Genomic DNA, 25,522 nt, shown 5'->3' with positions numbered 1-25,522 from the left:
CGATATGGTAATACCGATACTAGCGCTACTCCTCTCGTTAGGGAGGAGTACAGAAACCGGTTTAAAGAGCCCTTTATATCGATATAAAGGGCCTCTTAGTGTGGACGGGTGTGGCGTTAAATCGGTTTTACGCTCCTTAAACCGGTTTAAACTCGTAGTGTAGACCAGGCCTTAGTAACACCTGCTAATACCCCTCCAACTTGGAACTATTGTCTTTTTAGGTGGAGAATTGTGAGTAGGCAGATTTTTTTTTTTACTTCAGAATGGGTCACATTTTAAAGCCTCTCTACCCACATTACTGACACACCACCAAAACCAGAGAATTTCATTTTTAGTTTTCACTATGTTGATACTTTACTTATGTAGGATGAGACTGGTCAGTTTCACTCCCTGGTTCTCACCCACTAAGAGGTTCCTGACACTGCACTGGTAACTTCTAAACAAGGGATGAAATCTTGGCCCCAGTGAACTCAGTAGCACCAAATAAATTGAGTGTAAATTCTACTTGAAATCATAGGTTGTATTTAGATCTAAATTATGGATAGCAGTCTAGTCCAGCCGTCGCACATTTAAGCACATATTTATAGATTTAAATGTACATTTGATTATTTTTCTCTTTAGCAGCAGATATATTTCTTACTTATCAAACATTATAATTGCCAGCTGCATGCAGAACTGCTCCACTGTAGGATTTGGTATAGGTAGTTATCCTGATTAGAAAGAAAGACACAAATCCTGAAGAAATTCAGTGTATTCAGCCTGTAATGAGCACAAACATCCAGAGCTAAAAGACATGCTTATACTGAAAGTGGAGTCCATATGCAGCAATTAATGCCTCACAAGCTATCATGAACAGTAATTAAATTTTCATAATCTATGGTGTTGTGTGTTAGCAGCTATTATAATTATCACCATAACACCTATTATTTATACCAGGAGTCATAAGCAAGAGCATTTTAAAAAAAACAGCTGTTTAACAGGAGTGAAACATTTCACAACTCTAACAGGCTGCTCAGAATACATCTGAGACATCATGGGATGGAGGGGAGCAGATAGAGATGGCAGAACGTGGACACATTTACAGAGAATCTTTATTACAGAACTCAAGACTCAAAACATAAAAGATTTTAACAATGAGGACTCCGATGAAAACACCACCACTAACTGGTGTGAAATGATTCTGCTGCTGCTCCACATTCCTCTCCCCACACATATGGGAGCCCTTGAGCAAAGCCCAGGTCTTAGTGCAGGAGGGAGAGCTATCTTCTGTTACTAGAAGCTAGATCCCTGGTACCTTTGAAATAAAAGAATCAAGGAGAGAAGGGGTAGGGGATGAATAGGAGAGGGAACGTATAACTAACAACTCAAGCAAATACCCACACTATGCATTCTACTTAATCAGTTTTCTGAGGACTTATTAAATAACTATGTGTCAACCAGCTGCAAAATTTCAAAATCACACAAAATTTTGACGCAACATAGAAATGAAAAATTTTGCCGGTATTTCCCTCCCCAGTTCTCCCAATTAGCTCCCATTTAAATTATCATCATCACTCAACCTTTTGCTGCTCTACACCTTGAAAATAATTCATCGTTATGAACTTCTTGTTCTATTTCAAAAAGTAGACACAAACAATTTAGAAGGAGCAGGACCCCTCCTGCAGGACAACACAAAAACATTTATCAGATGGCGATAAGAGTTTTGCTCAGTAGCACAGAAAAAAATACACAGAATATAGCTAAAAGTTACTACCACAGTAGTTTACAGGCTAATGCCCAGAAGCTATGACTATTTGTCAAATTTTCAATTGCTCATGCATTGCTCGGCCTATGCGCCATGGTCTATATTCTGGAATTACTGGGTCTCAAAGGGGATCTGCTCCACGCTGACAATACCAGGATTTAAATGTGCAGATCTTCTTACTCAGGTAAAACTCTTATTTTGAAGGCTTAAGTGAGATTTAAGTGGTGTTTAGGCCATTTTCCGGCACTCTACATAGGGATGAATTTCAAACTGAGTGTGTCAAATCCAGCATTTAAATTTAAAATTATTCTTTTAGCAGCAGCAGCATCATATGCAGCATCTTTAAACAATCCTGCTCTAAAAAAAATATATTTAACATTATTTATTTCAAGACAGAAACCTTAACTTCAGAAACACTTTACACTGTCCTAGATGCTCATGTTAACTATGATCTCTGAATCGGTAAAATAAGCACACTTCTACATTTAAGCACATGAGTAATCCCATTACATTTGGCAAACCCCAATTGCCAGCTTCAAGCAGAACAGCTCCACTGTAGAAATTATTGCGCATAGTTATATGCAAAGCAATTCAGCATTAGTGTTCCTCAGCTGCTTGCTTCTCTTATACTCATCCCTCATTTTTTCTTACACTTAACAGTGACTCAATCTGATTTTGCATCACCTAATCCTGTGATTCTCAGCCTCTTCAGGTTGGTGACCACTTAGTCAAAGTCAAAAAGTTTCATAACCCCTTATATTTACTATAAAAATAAGAATAATAAATGGATCGGTGATAATGATAAACCTATAGAATATGTGTGTGCACGTTTCAAGGAGTAGACAGAATATTTTGCCTGGAAGGATAAGAGCGTGCAAGGAGAAGGAACAAGATTTTCTTTGCTTTAGGTTGTAACAACATTTTCAAAGGCTCACAATCCATCAGTTGAGAAACACGAATATAATCTATTTATTCCATTCAGAAAGTAAGTTCAGTGGCTCATCTTTCCAAAGAACTCTCAAAGTTCCTCTCACTCAAAATCATTCTATTTGCCCTCCATTGTACCTTCTTCACATCTGGGGGTAGTTGGTCTTTTGGGTTTTATATCAATTATGGCAGAGCCTCATACTAAATTACAGAGAGGGGCTCACAGCATTAAGGGGGCGGGGGGGACAACACTGATTTTTCATCTTTAACCTTACATTTTTCTACCTTAAGTACCACAAGAAACTATTTTTCATGTTTATTTGTAAAGTGTAATCCTGCAGGTGAATGCTGTTAATACACTTGTTCTGGAAATGCTATGGTGTCTCAATAAAATGTTTTGGATTTTTAGAAAAAATGCTTATATGCCAAGGTTGATGGATCTTTACATGTTCTAGATACCAAAGTGATCGACCAAAACCACGTAGGAGGATTAATAAAATTCAATACAAATGAGACTAATTTGATTTTATGCAGATCAATGCTAGTAAGACTGTCAGGATTTGCAAATGAACAGCCAGTATCTGGCTTTATGATGATACTTACCACCTCAACTTCACTCAGCTGAAGCACACAGTAATCTTGCTAATGAATATCATTATCCCCTTCATAGATTAGTCAGCTGGTGAGTTACAGGAATATTTCATTAAGCAGATAAATTTAAGAGCTCGCCCACACACACACACCTGATAAATGATACCTACTATAAGTGCTACTATAACAAAATTTCTGTAACCAAGTACCATATTTTCCATCAACATGGAAAATCAGTCATTAAACAGAATGAAATTTACCTACACTCCATATTCTCAGTGCCCTTGAAGGGTATTTCAGTGAACAAGCACTGTATGTACATACTATATGCACAAGATAATAGATGTCTCTTAAATCTACTGGCATTTTTAATGAGGCTCAGAGTCAGCCTGTCTTACCATTGACCCTCAATACCATTTACAAACTGTTCAGAGTTGGAAAATAAATTAATTTATTATTATTATTCCAGACCCCAATAAATTAAGCTATCACTTCCTTCTGAGCATCTAAATTTGTGCCAGATTTGAAAACTCTGGATCAAGACACAGGGTGCATACAACTGCTATGCCTGATTTATGCATATAAATACTCTGTTACATGCCCATTCTATGCATTTACAAGCGTAACAGGCCTAGCTGGCCACATGTTCATGCACATCATAGATTAGGCATGCCCAAATGTGTGTCCATGCCTCAAGCTGAAAATATAGCCATTTATGTCTAGCCCTCACAGCATCTTGAAAGCCCTTTCTGGGCCTTCTGCACTGTGAAGTATCTTTTGAAAGCTATGAACCCTTCCCTTGGTTGAAAGACCAGGATGGAACTGATTGCCTGAATAAAACAGTTTGCTTCCATCTGGCTGACATTGCGAATGCCATCACATTAATTCCCTGTGATGTTAGTGCAGCAAAGAGTCCTGCGGCACCTTACAGACTAACAGACGTATTAGAGCATGAGCTTTCATGGGTGAATACCCACTTCGTCGGATTCACCCATGAAAGTTTATGCTCCAATACATCTGTTAGCCTGTAAGGTGCCACAGGACTCTCTGCTGCTTTTACAGATCCAGACTAACACGGCTACCCTTCTGATATGTGATGTTAGTGTTTGATATGAACCCACACAAGCAAGTAATTTCAGAGAAGAAAAAATGCCAAGTGGGCACTCTGGACCTGATTCTGCATGGCCTTGCACCTTGAATGATCATTGACACCTGTGTAGAGTGAGCATAGAATATTCCTGAATCAGAATAGGTGCCATGGAGATGACACTAGGGCTCTACTCTCACTAGAAAAAAAAATGTGGGTTAGCTCAATTTTGCTAAATTGAGTTAATGAACATGAGGTAAAAGCCTAGCAAAGACAAGACAGTTTGCATTCTCACATCTGTTAGTATGTTCAGATGAAGAATAAAGGAGAGCCAAGGCCTTAACTTCACCTGCTAATTTGTGTGCAAAGTACAAACTATCCTGCCTTCACTAGGATTTTGTGTCAAGTTAAGAATACACATTTTTTCTAGTAAAGACAAGTTTTGTAGTTTGAGGCATACTCTATAACTGCATATAGAGCCTGCTATCCGTGTTAGAACAATACAATGCAGCTCTCTTGCACAAATTCAATTAAAAACAAACATTTAAGAACAAAAATGTGTAGTGATTTAGAGGGCCAGCTGTTTGTGGCAGCAATCAGGAAAGAATCCCTATTTACAACAGGCAGCTTTGCCACAAGGTTCCAAGTGCAGTAAGACATTAGCCACTGCTGAAGACAGGACATCCAACTTGATAGACCCATTATCTGAGTGAATATGGCAAGTTCTGTGTTCCAATTCTTTGAAAAACAAACCACTTAAACATGCTATTTTTGTGTTTCAGCAAGCTCTCTCAGGAACAGGACCAATTTCCATCCATTCTGTGAGAGACTCTCTCAGGCCGGCACTTTCTCAACATCTCAGATAACTTGGCAAAATACAAAGCTATGAATACAACTATAGTACACACAAATTCATTATGCAAATGGTGTGCACACAACTGGCTTTGCAGGGAGGAAATCCTTGTACAAACAAAGCTATGGGATTAAAGGAGCTTTCTGTGATCATCAATTTACAAGCAGTGAGGAACTATAAAAGGTCAAACTTTCCATTGCATTTGGGAGGTTGGGTGCTCTGCCATATCTGCATAGTTTGGTAACTGCTTAAGAGATGCTCAAGAAATCTCCGTATTGCTTTGACCTTGTTGCAAAGGTCAAACCTCTTTCCAGGGAAACAGCATTTTAGAAAAAAGACATAAAAGTAAACTCCAGGACTACAGAATAAAAAGTCAAAGGAGAAAACAAGGCATGGTTTACTCACCAGGCGTGTATTAACCACAGGAAACAGCAATGCCAAGAGGGCCCCATTTAACATATGCATCTGTAACCTTAGAAGAAAGAGGGGCAATGTTATTTTCACGGCCTGAAAATTAAGTATCAAATGTGTACTTTCAAAATATTTTATGTACTGTAGAATGATTTTCCATAACGTAGCAAAAGCTCTGCTGGCTTGAATTTGCATAAAGCCATTAGGAGTCCTTGTGGCTCCTCAGAGACTAAATTTATCTAGGCATAAGCTTTCGTGGGCTAAAACCCACTGTTAACTGTCATAAACCGGATAAAACCTCCTTAATAAATAAACGTTTAAATAATTTCCTATAGTAAGAATGCTTTCTATAATGAGCTTTGGATTCCTAAGTGGTTTGGACTGCTGGTCTGCAATATGGTCATGCCAGGGGCCGCTGGAGGGTTTTTATTTGGGGGCTTAAAATAGGTATTTCACTTAATGCCTTTATTCCTACTCAATAATAAAAAATGCATGATGTCAAATTAAGGCTTCAGAAATTTAAGCAGCAGCACTGTTTTTATGAGTGGTGTCTAAGTTTAAAATATAAGAAAGATTCATGCATTCTGCATTCAAGCCAACAAGGCAAATCTTGAGAAGGGGACATATAGGGAAAACACTATAGCAATTAACATGCTGTATTTCCTATAACTGATCTCACCTTAAACTTCCATCTCATCTCACATAATAAGTGCAATCAGTCCTGTTTAAGTCTGCATTACAGAAGAGATGCAGTGCATATAAAGCTCCATATGATGAGCAGAGCTGGCCAAAGAATCTGTTCAGAGTAACACTAGTTACAAATGATTGCATTCCCCCCTTCCCAAAATAATTATTCACAGGAGTAATCTCTGCTGTTCCACTCTACAAAGGGTTGAATGGTATTTGTGAAATACATTTTCCCCATCATTTGGGGAACATTTTATTTGCAAGTTATTTTTCCCTGTTCTCCAATCCCAAGACAAAAACCAAGGAGCTACATCAGCAGTTTAATTGTTTGGGCATCCTGAACCCTGCAGGTTGTGAGCTGCAAGGGGAGCCAAGCCTAACAACTCATTCCTACCTGGTAATCATGATATTAACATGCTGAAATGGGCAAGCTAGTGGCAAAAAGGCGAACACAGCCAACACATTCCTCTGAATCCAAGCATGCATTGCTGTAAGATTGTATTTTGATACAGAAATGAGCAGATCCTTGAGCTTAGTATGCATTTCACTCACAAAAGGAGTACATAGTTCTGTTCTCTCAAAAATCTCAGTTCATCCAGGGTTAGTCCTCAATAGTCCTCTTGTATTTCCAACTAAAACTCAAGAGAGTATGAATGCTGACTGAAAGCACAGTGTGCTCTCCTCGGTCATGCAGGATCCCAGCTCAATCCAAAATTTAAAAAGAGGCAATCTGACATTCCTATGCATGGAAACAAAAGCTAAGTATCAAGGGATGATTGTCCTGCAGAAATATAAAGTTAAAACCAGGCACCAATAAATCTTTGGAAAGTCACTTATGTTTGCTTACAAATTCACTACATCTTTAGACCGTTTTAATTACAACTGAATTCAAGCCCACCTGGACAAACCACCTCTAGAATGAATGCAAAGTCTGTGTTTATTTTCTCCTCACCCAAAATATCTTCAAAGACAACAATAGGAACCACAGGTCTGAAGTGGAGCAGAGCACTGTAGCTGCCCAGGCTGGATACCAGGATTCTTGGGCAATGGTGCACTTGGTGAGAAGGAACAGGAAGCAGGAGAAATGAGACTAGGAACCCTGCAACTTGGCTAACAAAGAGAAATGGGAAGGATAGAAGGTCCACCAGTGCCTGTTGTGGGAAACTGCAGAAGTGATCACCAAGTAAGAGAAGCCCACCTAATCCAGGCAAAGGGTCCTTGTTCAACTACCAGAGAGATCCTGTCAATGAACCACGGGGGAAAATTCCTCCGATTCCACATTTAGAGATTAGTTGAGCCCACCCCCATCCATGGTCTTCAGAGCCTGAGCTGCAGTGTTTACATTGCTGGTTTTTGTGCCATAGCATGAGTCCTGCAAGCCTGAGTCTGTAGACCCAGACTCAGACTCGCTGCCATGGGTTTTAAAATGCAGCATAGACATACATGTTATATCTAAACTTTAATTTTTAGTTGTGTTTTAACACTTGTTAATTAACATGACTAAATTCTAGAGTAGACACTACACAAACTTTGTGCCAGGGTATGTATGTGTCTGTTCCTTGTCATGTTTAACCACTGGCTTCTAGCATCTACACTAAAATTTACAGTTATCTTATTTAGCATGTATTAAAACACAACAAAAATGAGACATAATCCCTGTCCAGCAAATACAGAAGAAAGTTTAAGCACTTTAAAACACAGTGTTCGTTATGAGCTACGCAGGGAAAGACGAACTAGTAGTTAGGGTGTTAGCCTGGGAATCGTGAATCCTGGGTTCAATTCCCTGCTCCGTCCATGGATTTTCTGGGCAAGTCACTTAGTCTCTCTGTGCCTCAGGTCCCCTCTGTAAATTGGAAATAAATAGAAGTTCCTCACAGGATTGTTGTGAGGATAAATGCATTAAAGACTGTCCGATATTATGATAAGGGGTCATTTAAGTACCTACGATAGCAAGCCAGCCACTAATAGGGTAGAAAGAGCCTAAATTTCAGTCCTTTTAACCTACAAGGAGTAATTGGTACAATATCTGGAACACCTGTTTGTATCATTCTAGATACTTGCGGAGGGGATTTCAGGCTCTAACACTTGTATATTAGAACACACTGCCCCAGAAAAGACACTGACTGCTTCAAAAAATTGAAAACATACTTTAGAGCATACTTTAGAGCCGAGGTTCTCAAACTGGGGGTCGGGACCCCTGAGGGGGTCGCAAGGTTATTACATGGAGGGGGGGGTCGCGCGCTGTCAGCCTCCACCCCAAACTCCGCTTTGCCTCCAGCATTTATAACGGTGTTAAATATATTTAAAAGTGTTTTTCATTTATAAGGGCGGGGGGGTCGCACTCAGAGGCTTGGTATGTGAAAGGGGTCACCAGTACAAAAGTTTGAGAACCACTGCTTTAGAGTACAACAGACATGACACAAGATGCAATAAGTCTGATGCTATAACCAGCACATGAAAGAGAATCTAATTTCTGTGGTTTGCTCCCTCGGTTGATGTTTTAGTCAAACTTTATCTGTTAGCGTTCTTTCCTAAGCCATTACTTGCCTGGCCCATTTCTTGCCATTCTCCCTCTGAGCAAACAGTTAAGTTACTAAATAGAAAGATATATTGACCTCAAATTTATGAGAAAGTTCTTTGAATGCACAGGGCATTGGAATGGGACTCAGGAGACCTGGTTATACTCTTGAGGCACCATTTGCAGAGCCAGGTCACTTCACCGCAATCACCCCTCATGCCCTGGCTATTTAGATAGTAAGCTTTTGGGGACAGTGGCCGTCCTTTACTGTGTTTACACTATATGTCTACCACAGTGTGGGCCCAGTTATGGTTAGCAACTCTAATGCTACTGTAACATACATAATTAAATTTCAGGAACAGGACAAACATTCACACCAACAAGCTTATCTCGACCTGTGAGCAAGAAGGGGCAGAGGAGATAAGCCCGCAAGCCTCATTGCTGAAAATGCTAATGCTAAAATCTCATTACAAGAAGAATCTTGGATTCTCAAATAAGGACATCCATACAAGCCAGAGCTGACATGGTGGTGAATGACCAAAAGGTAGGATCATTTTTGAGCTCACATCTGTGGCTTCAATAGTAGGAACGTATGTATCATTGGAAACCAAAACAAAATTTCAGCCATCTGGAAGCGGTACTATATTTTTACTCTAAGGTGGGCTGCCACGCACAGGCTGGAGTTTCTGCTCATTATCACATTGGCTAAAAGCATCTAAGAGTTCTCAGCCAATTGTTTTATATAGGTACTGCGGAGATTGAGGCTGTAGTCAATAAATGCACTAATGAGCCACATGGAAATGCAATAACTTCTTGTTTTTACATTTCAAAATACTTCAACTGGACTAAGAAAACTTAGACTTCATTTCACACAGGCCAGCACAGCCATCAGAAAGTGAGGTTTTACAGTCCCTACCCAAACTGAGCTGGAGCAGAAACAATGACCATGGAGTACAAGGATTTGTATCCCCTTACAAATCTCAAGTCACACAGTCCCCTGGACAAACTCATTTAAAATCCTATCTGGGCTATTTGGTCTGTCCACTTTTAACATATCCAGTCGCTTTATTATAAACACTTTACCTTTTATCTCCGCAGGCAATATCCTGCCATCCTTACTCAGGCAGAACTCCTGTTGAAGTCAAGGAGTAAGAACTGCAGTATTTAGGCTTGTATAGCAAGGGTTCAAAGACATGCTATTTTATCAAACGAATATGGAAATTTCACAAGGATTCATGCTAACAGTTCTAATAACCTTGACTAAAGAACATAGAAACTGTATTTATCACTATAGGTTCTCTCGAGTGACATATTGTAAGGGATAATCTAATTGCACATATTCTTTCCCTTTGGACTCCGTAGGGACAATGTTCAATTAAAATAAAAATGTCTTTGCAAAGCGCTCCATAAATCAGTTACTGTGATTTCAAAAATCACACCATACCAGGCACATCAGGGTGCAGGAACAGCTATTACCAGACCCAGGAAAAAGGGTGGTTTTCATTTTTAAAAAGAAAAAACAGTTTTGATTGAAATTGGGGGAAATCAAAAGGTTTTTTTAAATGAGACTTTGCACTGTATTCAGCAATCCAAGAGCCAAAGCCAGTGTTCCCTTAAGAAAGTCTACATGTTCATATGCCAAAAGGAAAAGAGACAGTCCATGCACAAGTGTAAGCAGATTCTATTATAATATTAAAAGATAATCCTAAATTCAATAAAGCAGCCTGACATCTGGACATTAGCGCACAGACAGCCCTCCAAAGAACAGACCACCCACATTCCTCTTTTAAAAATTCCTTCTGCTCGTACCACTTAATTTTCAGAGTCCCCACTTCTTCCAAACTGACACACAACCTGTGAAATTAAAATTCTAATTTTTCCTCTCTCTCAGGAGGCAGGGTTTTACTGGGGTCAGGACACATCAAGATGGAGATTGCAAGAGGAAACAGAATCTCAGGCATCAGTTATAGAGCTGATTGTTGGCAGAGGACATGTATTTCGCATATCTGAAACAAGAGGCTGTAGCTTTTGCCTAATATAGTATACCCAAGACCACACAATAGAATCCATACAGCGTTCACCTCCTTCTCTTGACTGCATTTTGTTTCTGAATTTGCTGCAAGTTATCCACATACAAGATTCCCTTAGAGTCAATATGGCATTTAGAAAGCCTATTCCCATTTATTGAAAGTACAGTGTCCAATGACACTCACGGTGAGCATTTTTTGTGCAGGCACTTGCACAATAATTAGCAATACTAAAGTACTGGGTGCTGAGAAACAGAAAAGATTACTAGTTGGGGCAGAAAAATCACTTTAATGGGATAGTGGAAAGAGTTAATATTGTGCTGGAACGTCCCATGTAAGGAGGATGACTAAGAACTACCACTTCATTTTGAAAGCTCTGGCTCCACCACCAACTCTCCATGCCACCGTCGGTAAGTCACTTAGCCTCTCTGTGCCACAGTCTCCCCATCTGTGAAATGAAGAGAAAGTGATTTACCCAGCTCTGTAAAGAGCTTTGAGAATATCTGCCAAGCCTGGCTCAGATGAATGCTGGTAGTCCTTTGAGATCCTCCAGTGGAAGGCACTGTACACCACTAATGCTAAGTATTATTGTTATCCAATAGGAATACTTAAAAGCTCCTTATGTATATCAAAGCCGTGCTCCATGAGTTTATAGCATAACCTCACACCAGATTAGACTCAAAATAGGCTTGTAACAGTTTTACGGACACTGGTAAGAGAAAGTTTTATTTTTCTCTTCATGTAGCAATAGAAAATCAGCACAAATCAGAAAGCCTCTGAAGAGACATTATTTATGGCAGTGGCGCTGATTTCCTTTAAAGAGTTAATTTATTCCACTGAGTGAAGAAAATAGGCAAAAATAATTCCTCCCATTACTCTCCTCCCCTCCTCCGCCTTCCCCCAATAAAAACAGTTAGTTGAGAGTATGGGCATTACATCACTCTCCACCTGTACTTTGAAAAATACAATGCTAGAGAAAACATGAAGCCAAACTAATCCCGCAGTCCTAGCTGAGCTTGGCCCTAATGGCGGAGAAGGAGAGGAGCAAAAGTGACTTTTCACTTTTCCTATGCTGGAGCTGCCAGATGTTGATGTGGCCCCTAGCACAGGATAGAGTAGCCTGTTGGCTTCTCTAATTTGCACCCAGCTGCCCACAGGACAGATGAGCCGCTGCCTCAGCAAGATACAGCGCTGAACATGCTCCCTCCCTCAGAAGGAGGTGTGAAATGCCACAGCAACTCTATGCCTGCTGTAGACTCCCCTGTGAAATTCCCAGGGTTCCCTTACAGTATCTTTGTGGCTTCATTAGGCTGGCTGCATGGAGCAACAACGAATCGGGTTCATTGCCTTTCAACTGCTATAAATTATGTCTACACTGCAATTAGATACCTGTGGCTGGCCTGTAGCAGCTGACTCAGGTTCATGAGGCTCAGGATGCAGGACTGTTTAATTGCAGTGTAGATGTTCAGGCTCAAGCTGCTGCCCAAGCTCTGGGATCCTCCCATCTCGCAGGGTCTTAGAGGCCAGGCTCCAGCCCAAACGTGGATGTCTACACTGTGTAATTAAATAGCCCCACAAGCCTGAGTCAGCTGGCATGGGCCAGTCACAGGTTTTTAATTGCAGTGTAGACACACCCACAGAATCCCAGCCCCTTCAAATTCCTCTTGCCCTGCAGGGTGAGTTCCAATGAATGGTGAACTCCTCTAATACATAAAAAATTACAAAGGGCCCCCCTCTGAAAAAAAAGAAGGAATTTTACAGGGGCAGGACTCTGCATACCTGGACTTTGAGATCAATACTTATTGGGATTTAAATTTGGTGATGTTAATCATCGCGAGAATGTCATTGTCTTGCATTTCGGTAACTTACTGCTTCCATCTTAAGTAACAACAACAACAATCCATAGCTCACATACGGTGCTTTTGATCCACAGATCTCAAAGCACTTCACAAATGGAGGTAATTTACATTACTTTACAGATAGGGAAACTTAGGCACAGTGAACTGAACTGAAGTGACATTCCCACGTTACTCATTAAACCAGAGGCAAAGCTGGGACTAAAACATAGGTCTCTCAAAGCCCAGTCCAGAGCTCTACATCCACTGGGTCACACTGAGTTCCTTATTGGAAACTGAGTGCAACTGCAAAAACTGCCTCAGGTACTATTATCACTTTTCAAATTAGCACCAGTAAGTCATGGGTTTTTTAGGAAAAAATAAAGCTTTAAATATTTTTTAAAAAAAAGAAATAAAGCTTTAAATATTTGTCAATCTGTTTGAGCAACTGGTAAGAATTTTGGTGCAGCTATTTAATGTTTAACTCTATCTTTATGGCATTTAGAATGATGTGTTAATCCTATAGAGCCAGCAGAATCACGTAGAAGAATTAATATATTTTTAAAAATGGTAGGGGGAGATAATCAAAGGGCATAAGGGATGCGATATAGATTACACAAGTCCAGAATCTAATCAGTGCAAGAACACCTGCATCCATCATTGAGTTTGCTGAGCCATTGCCTACTGTTAGAGAGATCAAACACCCTCAAAATATGGAAACAAGTTTAAGCATGGCAACAAGCCCTGATTTAAGTCATGTACACTTTCAGACAGTCTTCTACTTTTCATTCCAGCCAGCTCCAGGCTACAGTACATCACACACACAACCCAGATATATAATTTTAAAACATGGCTGAGGTCATAAAGCATTACAACCTAAATACATTATGCAAATAGATAGGAAAGCAGTAAGAGAGAGAACAGATGTTACCTGAACAGAACCATTGCACCACGACATGGGGGACAGGCGAGGAGAAAAATCTGAAACATTAAACAAAAAAAAAGCTGGTTATTGGTATGATTTTTTTAAAATTAACTTCCTCAACATTTCTCTCCTTCTCCCACATGTCACATATAGCTTCCAACTGGATGGACTGTTCCAGCTACAGCAGGCCTTTGTACCGGGAAAGGGTTTAAAAGCATTAGCAAGCTAAAGATTCCACGCCACCTGCAGACAGATCTGAGCAGCAAAAGTGACATCTAAAACTTCATTTCCCCAAGTGCAAAGTGCTCAAGTCTGATGTCCAGTCCATCTCTAGTGCTCCCCATTACAAGAGCTCCTCAAATACTGTTGCTGTACAAGAGCAAACTATATTTCTACTGTGATAGCTGCCAGGGCTCCAATCAGCAGCAAGGCCCTGTTGTGCTAAGTCAGGGTTCGTGGCTTGTTCAGGGTAAGCCCCTGGCGGGCCGCAAGACGCTTTGTTTACCTGAGCGTCCGAAGGTCTGGCCGCTCGCAGCACCCAGTGGCCGCAGTTCACCATTCCCGGCCAATGGGAACTGAGGGAAGCGGTGGCAAATACTGAAGTTAGTTACCTAAGGCACGGACATGTCTAAAAGTGACCACTGTCTTTCCAAAGCACTGGTATGAACTGCAGCAGTAAATGGATATACATTTCCTGAGACCAGGGATAATGCAATGATAATGGAACAGCGGGCAAGGTGGGTAAAAAATGATTATTTTTAAAAGCAAAAAAAAAATTGGATTTTTTAGTTTAAATTAACAATAGGTTTTTTTTTATATAAAGAAAATCAAATTAATGTAATTTAAAATTAAATTTTAAATTGAAAACCTATGTTAAGGCCTAGCCTTCTTATAATATATTAATATGATTTAAATTAAATAAAAATGTGACATTAAGTAGAACGTATTTTCTGCCAAGTTTTAAAGAAAGTCAAATTACTCAACTGGTGGACGTTGTAGTAAGATGAGGCCCTGAAACATAAACCCTTGTTATCAGAGGCCTGGTATGAGACCTGAACCAAAGGAATGGTCAAGACTTTGTTAACATAAAGCAAAGTTAAGCTGTGAGCCAGAGGCAGGCCCTGCTGCCAAAAGCTGGCAAGAAGAAGGGTGCTAATTAGATGTATACACATATCTAAAGGGTATCAAGCACTAACAGGATAAACATGGACCAGGATGGCACCAGAACTGACCGGGACAAACACATTCCACAGAAATAATGAGGAACAGGCTGACCCATCCTAAAAAGACAGGGTCAGAAGGATAATATGATGGATAGACTTGTTTGTTCGAACATGTAGTAGGAGAGAGGCAGCACCCCAACACGCAGAGGGGTTGTACCTCGATACGTCAGGAGTGACGTGCAACTTGTTTGTACCCATGTATAAGAATGGATCCCTGAGTGGATGCCTTTGTCTGGCCTAGGGGGCAGTGGAGAATCCCGCCACTGACTGAGCTGGTCCATTGTCAGGGAGCACATACGTACTAGCAGAACTGTAGACATCTGATCTGGGGAGCTAGAGACTGTTTCATTTGGCAATAAACCTGGCCGAGTGCCTTCGTACCTTATCGGAGTCTGTGGTCATTGGGCGGTTTGCTTGAAATCTGCTGTGCCAGCTATCTGCACAGAGCTAGGACAGCACACAGAAAGAACACACACACACACAGCGCCAACTTATCAACATTGAACAGAGCAGAGCACCACACCGGTGACATCTGACAACAGAAGTCAGTGACAAGTCACCTAGGATCTGAGGCTCTAAACCAGCTTTTGACAGAAGTAACCTATTCTGCAGGTGTAGTAACAATATTTTCATCTCAGTTTATTCTGAGAATTAATTCAGTTCAGTCAATTAATAAAACAATTGGGAGTTGAAAAAAGCAGGAAAGCTTGTTTTCTCTCTGTTCCAATCTATGAATAAAAACTAGGTATGAGAGGATGACATCTACTAGTTCTAAAGTCATCATCCCCTGGTGCTGGAATTCAAATCCAATTAATCAAATATTTTGCATCAACAAATCTTAACCAGGATACAAAGTGATTAATACCACTAGTGGAAAGAAGAATTGTATTTTACCGCCTATTGCCTTCTGGTGCAACACACACAATCACCAAGCTAGTCAAGAAAGATCTAGATATAATTTGGACTGAAAAACAATTCAGCTTCATTACTTTGCCCTTGTGAATAGAGAGCATCAGTATAAAATATCTTATATTTGGTTAAAAGGAGGATCCAATGAATTATTCCGTTGCCAGGCTAGTACTCCAAATATCAAATTACTCTATGCAAGAACTCAAAGTGAAATATCAGGTATATTCAGCAAACATAACTCTCTCCAGTGCTGCAGGACATGCCTGGTATATGCACTTGGCAGATGTTCAATTTAATTACTACCAGACCATGTCCAAGCAACAGCAACAGTGGGAAGGTTAAGTAACACAATACTGTGAACTGTAGCATTAGAGTCTGAAAGTTTAACCAGACAGCTATTGATTCAGTGAATATTTGGATTCCAATGCAGGTTTTTAACAGGGTAACATACATTGGATTATTCACTCACCCAAGTTATTTGCTTCATTCATTCGATCAAGTGAAACTGTCCCAGTTACTGTTTGAAGCATTAAAAATCTCATCCTAGTCAGCAGACAGAATGTTTGTGGTTTCAAAGTACAAAAAAGGTATCAATTAAATTTAACTGAAAGGGCCTCAAGACATTTACTTACCAAGAGACCTCAAAACCAAATCAGAATTTCTTGTATTCAAAAAGCAAATCATTTCACTCCATTAGCTTAATGAGCAAGTTAATCCAATGCCTGCATAGGAATAGTCGAATAACTGATGCTGTGTGTGCAGAGACAAAAAAAGGAGCATACTTCTTAGATATATTCCCGCATATCAGTTGCATAGCATATAGCCCCTGTAGGGCACACACTCTCACACAAATACCCATGAAGGATTAGGCAGATTCTGCTTTGAATTAAGCTTTTGAAAATGGGTTTAGTAGCTGCATTAACCTATTGTCTGTACTGCAAAGATACTCATATTGCACAAGGGAAACATTAAAATACTAAAAACTAGCTCCGTTGCCTTTTATCGTATTTTACCCCAGCAATCTTGACATGTTATACAATGTGACACAGACAGAAGAGAGTTCTTGAGCAGAGGAGTTAGACACATTTTAAAATTTATCCCAAGACATTTTAAAAAACCCAAAACCTTAAAGAGCCAGCGCACAGAGCGGGGGAGGGGCAGTGCGCAGAGCTGCCATGCCTCCGCCTAGGAGCAGCCAGGACATGTCACTGCTTCTGGGGAGCCACGCAGAGTCAGGTAGGGAGCCTGCCGGCCCCGCACCAACCAGGCTATAAACCAGACTTTCAATGAAGATCAGAAATGCCAGTTAATAGAGCTTTCTGAATTGTAAAGTGCCGGATAACACAGCTTTTACTGTAATAGCTAAAAGCCATGCTGTTGCACAAGTGTGGTAACTTGGTCAATCATTCTGCCCAGGTGTAATTCATAAAGTCAAAATGGCTGAGAACTTAAAAACTAGACCGTAACACACCTCAAATGTGATGACTGAGCCTGGTGATACTCTAAACAAAATGAGCTCTCAGCCATGCTTGCTGCTATTTCCATTGCTTCACACCGACTCAGACATTCTAGGTTTCAAAGCAACACTGACAGAGTGACAATCCTGGCATATTATACCTGGGATCAGCTGAGGCTAAAACTCTGGGGTTTCAACACCAAAAGCAAAGATCTCTATCACTTGAGCTAAAGGAGCGCACTCTTAGCAGACAGCAGTTGTAGGTCTTCTATCCTGTCTCTCTGTTGACCACACAGTAGGGAGCAACATGATACACCTACAAAAACAGTGCAGTACACAGAAACTTTGGGGTGTTTAAAGTCTGGATCCAAATCTGAATCTTGCACTTTGAGTATGATTAGAGAAGAGCGTAAAACCAAAAGCCCTGGACCCAAAGGCTTTGGGGGAAAGGCTTGATTTTATCATACTGCAATAGGAGCCTTCTTTTAATGTAACATTTAAGCTTCTATGTAACAAACTTTCCTCTTTTTAAACAAAGAAATTCATTTAATTTAAGTGGGCTCTATCATGCACTGTTTTCAAAGAATATCTAGGCACTATAACAGCTTTGTTGGCATTCTCAGCCAGGAATGAGACTTTGGTAGTTCAGCAGAGGCCACAAAATGAATTGGCAATAGAAACTAGACTATGTTACCTGAACCCTAGCAGTGAGACTTTGATGAGGCAGTGGAGAAGAGACACTTGCCGTGACCACTCCACAAATGGTGTTTTCTCTGCATCCGTACAGTATCTAGACCTGCCCCGGGACTTTTCCCCAGCATTGAAATAAATACACAGTTAAGGTTCTTCCATTTAGTTCAAACTTGTTAGAACACAAAAATAAGCTATTAAATTATGCAGCAGCCATTTTCTAACATATCTCTCGAGCATATTAAAATCAATATGGTGGAACATGGCAAAGGCACTAGGTTAGAGCCTGAGCACCTGCCAAGGAACTGGATTTGTAGTAGGGGGATTGGAGGATGGATTTAACCTCAATCCCTCTTGAGCAGCTAACCACTTTGCACCTGTAAGAATGTGCCCCTAACAAAACCAAGAAAATGCTTCAGAGAAATAAAAGGCTCTAGTCTGAAAATCTGCCAACTTGAAAAAATATTCAGTTTGTGCCAAGCCAGTTACCTCAGCACCCAATTAGTGTCTTCCCCTTCTGCAGGTGAGAAAGACAGACACCGCCACTATCACCACCACAAAGAACTGAGAGCAAATCTGACCTACATCAAACAAATCTCCAAAAAGCTCCAGGGCCAGGGTGACAGAGTGGGAGCAGCCACTGAAATAAGGAAATTCTATCCCATCCATATTATCAATATGCCAGAATCAAGCAGGGATGATGCAAGGATCAGTTATGCAAGGTATAATGCAAAGATACCCAAAGGACATACTAAGATATAAAGATCATGCATAGAATATTCTAGTATGAATGGATGGATGATCTTTACATTTTTACCAGTGTGCGTATTTTTTCCTTCACTTGCCAAGGTTCCAGCTAATCAAACTACTAGTATTAAATTACACACTGTGTTTGGTATGCAGATAGCAGTTATTTTCAATATTATAGGATGCATATTTTGCTTGTTCTCACACTAACTCATACATGTTTAAAAAGTGACATTTCTTCAAAGGTATCAACTCACTGGTGAAATGTTAATATGATTTTTTTAATGTTTGGGGTTGGCAATATTGCTGACTTCAGTGAGACTTGAGGGTACTCATCACCTTATAGCGAATGGTCTTTCTCCAGCCTCATAAGAAGCCTGTTAAATAAAAGACACGTTTAATTTACATGCAGGTCTCACCTAATGGGGATAGTGAATTGATGTTTTGACCCCTGGGATAACTTCCCAAATGACAGAAGCTAACAATCCTCTAAAGCAGTGGTCCCCAACCTTTTTGTGGCCAGTAGCACATTCATGTTTTCAGAAGAGTGTGGCGGGCGCCAACAAATTTTCAAGGCTTATTTTGTATTTGTACATTAAATAATACAAAAAACATCATATTTAATATAACATAATATATGAATCCAGAGAGAAGCTGAAGAGAAGCTGCGAGGACAGAGAACACCGGCGCCCACAGCCTGCAGCCCCGGAGTTCTCTGTCCCCGGCAGGCGTGGGGCCGCGGCTTGTCTCCCCTGCTGGGCACTAGGCGGGCCCCGTGCCTGCTGGGAACAGAGAACACCACGCTCGCAGCCTGAGTTCTCTGTCCCCGTCAGGTGCTGGGCCACGGTTCTCTCCCCTGCTGGGCACTAGGCGGGCGCACATAAATGCCCCGGCGGGCGCCACGGCACCCGTGGACACCACATTGGGAAACACTGCTCTAAAGAACATTTTGTCAACAACTACTAGCCAAGGACAGATTCTCTGACCGATCGGATGGTACAGCCTTGTGAGTTTAACCGTCACCCACAAGATATTCCAAAGCTTGCAGAGAGTATTTCTTATTTTGTTATTTTAAAGAAGCACACAGTATTCTGTGCTGATTAGTGTTGTCACAGCCATACAGTTCACACATTTAACAGTTTAATATGGTTGGTTAAAACAGTAGAAGCCCAATCATTCATGAAAGGTTAGAGAAAACATCAGAGAAAGGGGAAGGACAGCAGAATTTAGATAGGAATATGTACAAATATTAAACTTCTTTTATATGCATGTTATCTATGTGAGAGGTCAAAATGGCTCACTTCGGTCAATTGGGTTAATTTCTACTTTGATTAGTTATGCATGGTCTGTATTTTAATTTACCAATAAAGCATACTAAACCATATAATTAGACACCAAGACCCTGACCCTGCAAGCAGTTATACAAGCCAATAGAATTACTCGTGTGTTCAACTTAAGCATGTGAGTATGGTCTTGGAGCACTGGGGCTATAATCACTGAGCTAGTAATCACAGTTTACTTAAGAGGGATGTATCACACTTGCACAGTAGTGTCTTTTGAAGAGCCATTTTTAAATCAAGCAACAGAGACATAAGAATGGCCCTACTGGGTCAGAACACAGGCCCATCTAGCCCAGTATCCTGTCTTCCGAGACTGGCCAGTGCCAGGTGCCCCAGAGGGAATGAACAGAACAGGTAATCATCAAGTGATCCATCCCCTGTCGCCCATTCCAGACCCTTCTGGCAAACAGAGGCTAGGGACACCATTCCTGCCCATCCTGGCTAATAGCCATTGATGGACCTATCCTCCATGAATTTATCTAGTTCTTTTTTGAACCCTGTTATGGTCTTCCATTTTGTTCGGTGTTTCCCTTAATCTTAAAAAACAACAAACAAATAATAATACAAGTGTGTGGTTGCACTTTGTCTATGAGAAACAATTGTCAAAAGAAAAACAGGCCACCAAACTGGACCAGCTATTTCCTACTGTGGCACACACTGCAGAAAGATCCAATTACTTAAAAGTATGTGAAACGTTGTAACATAGCTCTCTGTAGGATGGCCAACCTCCACCAGAGAAGAACAAGAAATGGCATCTAATGAAACAATTCTGTCACTCTAGCAATTACAAAGATTGATCTCCCAGCCTGGGCATATAGATCTATTAGAAAATACATTCACTGCAATAGAGGCAAGTAAAGAAGTATTTTCTTAAGTAAATACAGAAGAGAACAGAATGTACTGATTCTGGTTTTCAGGTCAGCTGTTCAGTAGGAGACAGAGCTGCAGGGCTTTACTGGGGGTTACTGAGCTCTGATATTTTTAGCTTTGCAAGTCTTTTTGTTGGGACTGACCTTTTAAAGCAATGTGTATGTGATCTGCATTTTTGGGAAGGTGGGGAGGGGATTGGAAATGCCCAATATGAACATTTTAAAATAATGGATGTAAAACACATACATTTAGACACATTATTTATTTATAAGTCTCATGTCATTACATACTTATATAGCATCTTTCAACTAAGCATCCAAAGTGCTTAACAGAGTAAGCTTCACAACCTCTTGGTAGAGAGCTGGGATAGTGTATAGGCACCCACGTGTCAGATTTCTAAAGAAAGGTATCATAGGATTGGTTTTAAAATTGTAACTGACAGCGTAAGTACCCTCGGCTTGCTATCCGCTCACTCTTCTGAAAATATCTAGTTTATACTGGATATCCTCAAAGGTTTAAAGACAAGCATTTATATACCCACTCCCATACTAGCAGTATAGTTCACTGCCATAGTCACTCACATACCAGCAACTTGATACCTATCCTTACAGCAGGCAACAGCTCCATGGTACAGTAGAATAAACTGAGACACAACGTAAATGACTTGCTCAGTGTCCTACTGAATCAGTGACACAGCCAGGAATGGAACCCAACATCAAATTCCCTCTTCTAACCACTACAGCCTGACAAGATTAGGCAGACCAGTGTGACATTAACACCTGTGCTAGCTAACAGTCTAGATGCCTAGTGCAGACAAGGCAGTACATTTTAACAGGTGTTAATCTGGTCAAATTAACGTTTAGGCTCCACACATGCCCCTAGACTTTTACTCAATCAACTTAGCACATATTCGAGTCAATGTGTCTGGTCCACAGAACCCTTTCAAAACATATTTGCTAGCATGCACTAATGCCACCCCCTTTTATCCAAGTCTAGTCAAGCTGTTACCCAGTAACTCATTGTTTGCATGTACAAAGCACTAGATATATCATCAGCACACTGCAAACATATTTAAACAAGGTCTCTTATAGCACCCAGCACACCCTGTTGCACCTCAAGACACTTCTACAAACTGGCATGGCCACGTCTGCAGTTTGAATGCAAAAAGCTGCTTTACTGTGCAGAAACTTGCCAGTGTAGACAAGCCCTTATAATCTGGTCTGCCATGCATCCCTTTCTCAGATCCAAGGTAATTTAAATCACAGCAAAGGATCCTTCCATTTGAAGACAGATGCACCATGTTCTACAGGACGTGAACAAACAGGATCAAATTCAGTTTGGATTTACACCACTGTAACAGAGATCAGTATTATTACACTCATTAATCAGCCTAAGAGGAGCATCTCCATTCCATGTCAATTCTCCTTCCCTCCCAAGCAAGGAGCAGTAGCTGATGGAGGAAGGCAGGCAAAGGAGACAACTTTGGTTTCACTATTCTCCATTAACACATGGCAGGAGGCACATTTCAGGGCTAAAATGATATTGTCAAAATGTTAACCATCCATTTGCCAAGTACTGGAAGAGCAGCCTTTTTCAAAACATACTTTGGCTGTTCGTGGTTACCTGGGTAGGAGTGACTGGGTAGGGAGAGATGGATGTCACAAAATGTTGCATTTGTTATTTAAAGAATCCCCTGCCAGTTCCCTTCCTTTTTAAAAAATCACTAAAGGGGAATACAGCTACCTAGTTATTCAGCTCAAAGGAAATATTATGATTAATTAGGAACTGGAAGGCTGGATGGATGGAAAGATTATTTTTGTAAACTCTGAAAATTCAGGTGTTCAAGAAAAGGGAAGAAGGAAAGAAAACCCAACTTACTCCTTGACAGGACAACAAACGTATTTAGATAAAAGCCAGTGACTTTGTCAACAGCTATTTAGCTGTTGTACATACAAACTTTGTATAGGGAAATAGACAGTCAGAGGGTGGCCTTCAGCAGCAAGCATATTCTTTACTGTCAGATGCATCAGCTTTAACAGTGGTAAAAACCTGGATGCAGGCTATACAAGTCTCCAAACTAAGCTGGGGTGGGAGGCAAAGCCAGCACAGAAAGAAGAGAAAATCCAGTGGAGGGTGGGAAGTCTGAGTAACAAGGAGAAATGATTTTATTAGACGGCACAGAACTCTGTTAACAAAGTTGACACACAAACCAAAAAAGATCATCCAAAGCAAGAAAATGCAGTATTCAGTCTACCATCAAGCGTTACTCACCCCTTAAATACCACTCTCTTCTGAAATAGATACTCTGGGTTTTATTGCGTTTTGAACCCATGAATAACGGCAAAGGAAAAGAAAAGAGCTGGGTGAACAGATCATAAATTTACTCAATGAATCTCTGTTCCCTCACCCTGTTTCATTAGTCACAGGGAGCCAAACATTCTCAGATTTGTTATTCAGAATTAATCGGAAAAAAATTCAGCAAATTCTTCTTGGTCTATAAAAAGTTTGTTAAGAATATTCAAAGGTCATCCTGGAAGTCATATAAGTCATGTGATGCTGCTTCTGTTTTCTGGTGGTTAATTACATACATCCTAAGAACATGAATTGCAAATTGCGTATCAGAATGTAAAATTTTGATTTTGAATTCCCGGTTATCAAATATTTAAGTTTGAAATTTGCCCTTCATATTTATTCACACCAGTAAAGTTTGATTGCTAGAATACTTGCCAAAAGCAAATGTAGTAAAAGTAAATTTATTCATTGTTTTGAAATAATATATAATAGGAAATGATTGCAGTATTCATCCACCTCTTCTGCTAACAGCCCAGCATTTTAGTATTTGCTCTGATTTCCTTGTCTTTCTGAGATTCGAGCCCCTTTACACCATTTTCTCACTGTTTGCTCTTTACAGCACTTTGTGCTTTGATTGTCAGGTCAAATTTAGCAAAACAGAAATGTTTTCATTATTTGTTTCTCCAGTCCAAACAGAAACAGTTATTTAAATAAGTGTCTCCTGCAGTGTTTGCAAATAAAGCATTGCAGCAATGGGCCAGTGGCACAAAATCTTAAAAATGAAGTTGACTAGAGACTTTTAAACAGAAGTGAAATTGACTAATCTCCTCTCATTAACCAGGCTGAGAGATGGAAAAGGTAAACAGAGGACTGACCAGTCAATTAAAATGGAAAAAAAATTGAAATCTAACATTTAATGTCATATTTAAGGTAGTAGGAAAACCTAACAGTGCCTCTTTAATGCATTTTGTTTTCACATTTTACAGGTATTTTTCGTTGGGGAGGAGGCCAAGTTTACTATGTAAACTGGCCTTTTTACTAAAGTGGCACTATTATAACCTCCACATATGGGGAATTTAGAGGAGCAACTGCATGAGGCATTGCATTTGGAAACTTGTCTCCAACTTATTACCAGGCTATTACTTAAGTTTTCCAATTGTCTATTTTAGGAGTGTTGCTAGATTTAAAACTATGCTGTTGAATGTAGATAGCAAGAGGCTGGGGAATGTGCTGGAGCCTGGACTAAGACAACTCTGATCTAGCTGACTAGGCCTTCTATATATGTTACAGGTCATGAAAAATTCTGGTTGTGGGGCTGTCCATTAATTGCAGTTAACTCACGTGATTAACTCAAAAAAATTAACTGTGATTAAAAAAATAGTTGTGATTTATTGCACTATTAAACAATAGTATACCAATTGAAATTTATTAAATATTTTGGATGTAGGTTGTTTTTGTTACATAACTGCACTCAAAAACAAAACAATGTAAAACTTCAGAACCTACAAGTCCACTTGGTCCTACTTCTTCTTCAGCCAACTGCTAAGACCATTCCACATTTGTAAGTTCAACTTTCATTATAAAGAGGATACACTACAGTATTTGTATTAGGTGAATTGAAATATACTATTTCTTTTGTTTTTTACAGTGCAAATATTCTTAATAAAAAATATAAAGTACACTTTGTATTCTGTGTTGTAATTGAAATCAATATATTTGAAAATGTAGTAAACATCTAAAAATATTTAAATATATGGTATTCTATTATCGTTTAACAGTGCAATTAATCACGCCATTAATAACAATTTTTTTTAATTGCTTGACAGCCCTACTCTGGTGACAGATAGTGTTGGTGCAAAAGAATTTCTAAAAACAGCAGCTCAAAAAGTTTCTCCATTGGCTTCCACTTAAATACAAGAGCTCATTATACAAGACTTAAGAGTTCTTGACTGGGTTTTCCTAGTTCCTCTGAGATTTGATAGATCTATATTTTTTCTGCTCAGATCTCTATTCAACCACATCCTGACTGTTCTGCATTTCAAAAATCCTCCAGCAACTCGTGGTTCTGAAGCTCCCTGTTGCTATTCTCCAAAGGGATGCAATGCTTCTTCTGAAAAATATATATACACACCAAAGAGTACAACAGTATTACCATATCTAAATTAAAGGTAATTTTTGCCAGTTGCCTTTTTTCAGACATTTAGACCTGGATTCTGTCTATTAACAATGTTACCACATCTATTAGAGAGTATCTATACTAGATGGGGGAAATCCAGTGATTTTTTTTTATTATTATTATTATTTGGCTGAACTGCCAGTTATAAGTAGTTTCACATTTTGGCGCTTAATTTAGTTTTCAGGATATTTTTCTTCCAAGAACCAGAAAGAGC

General features: G+C 39.9%; 1 protein-coding gene across 1 annotated transcript in view; it reads right to left on the bottom strand.

Moving 5' to 3' along the window:
• Positions 1-25,522, bottom strand: part of TMEM164 (transmembrane protein 164) — an 85,505-nt gene that overhangs the window by 27,913 nt on the left and 32,070 nt on the right. Inside the window, exons 2-3 of the mRNA XM_045030131.1 lie at positions 13,612-13,661; positions 5,608-5,674 (exon numbers count right to left, since the gene is read on the bottom strand). Coding sequence (XP_044886066.1) covers positions 5,608-5,674; positions 13,612-13,661 — 117 coding nt within the window. The remainder of the gene's footprint in view (positions 1-5,607; positions 5,675-13,611; positions 13,662-25,522) is intronic.

This window comes from Mauremys mutica, chromosome 9 (assembly GCF_020497125.1).
Source record: "Mauremys mutica isolate MM-2020 ecotype Southern chromosome 9, ASM2049712v1, whole genome shotgun sequence".
NCBI classification, from domain to species: Eukaryota; Metazoa; Chordata; order Testudines; family Geoemydidae; genus Mauremys; species Mauremys mutica.
Note: the sequence above shows the minus strand (reverse complement) of the source record. Positions and strands in the feature narration are given on the sequence as shown.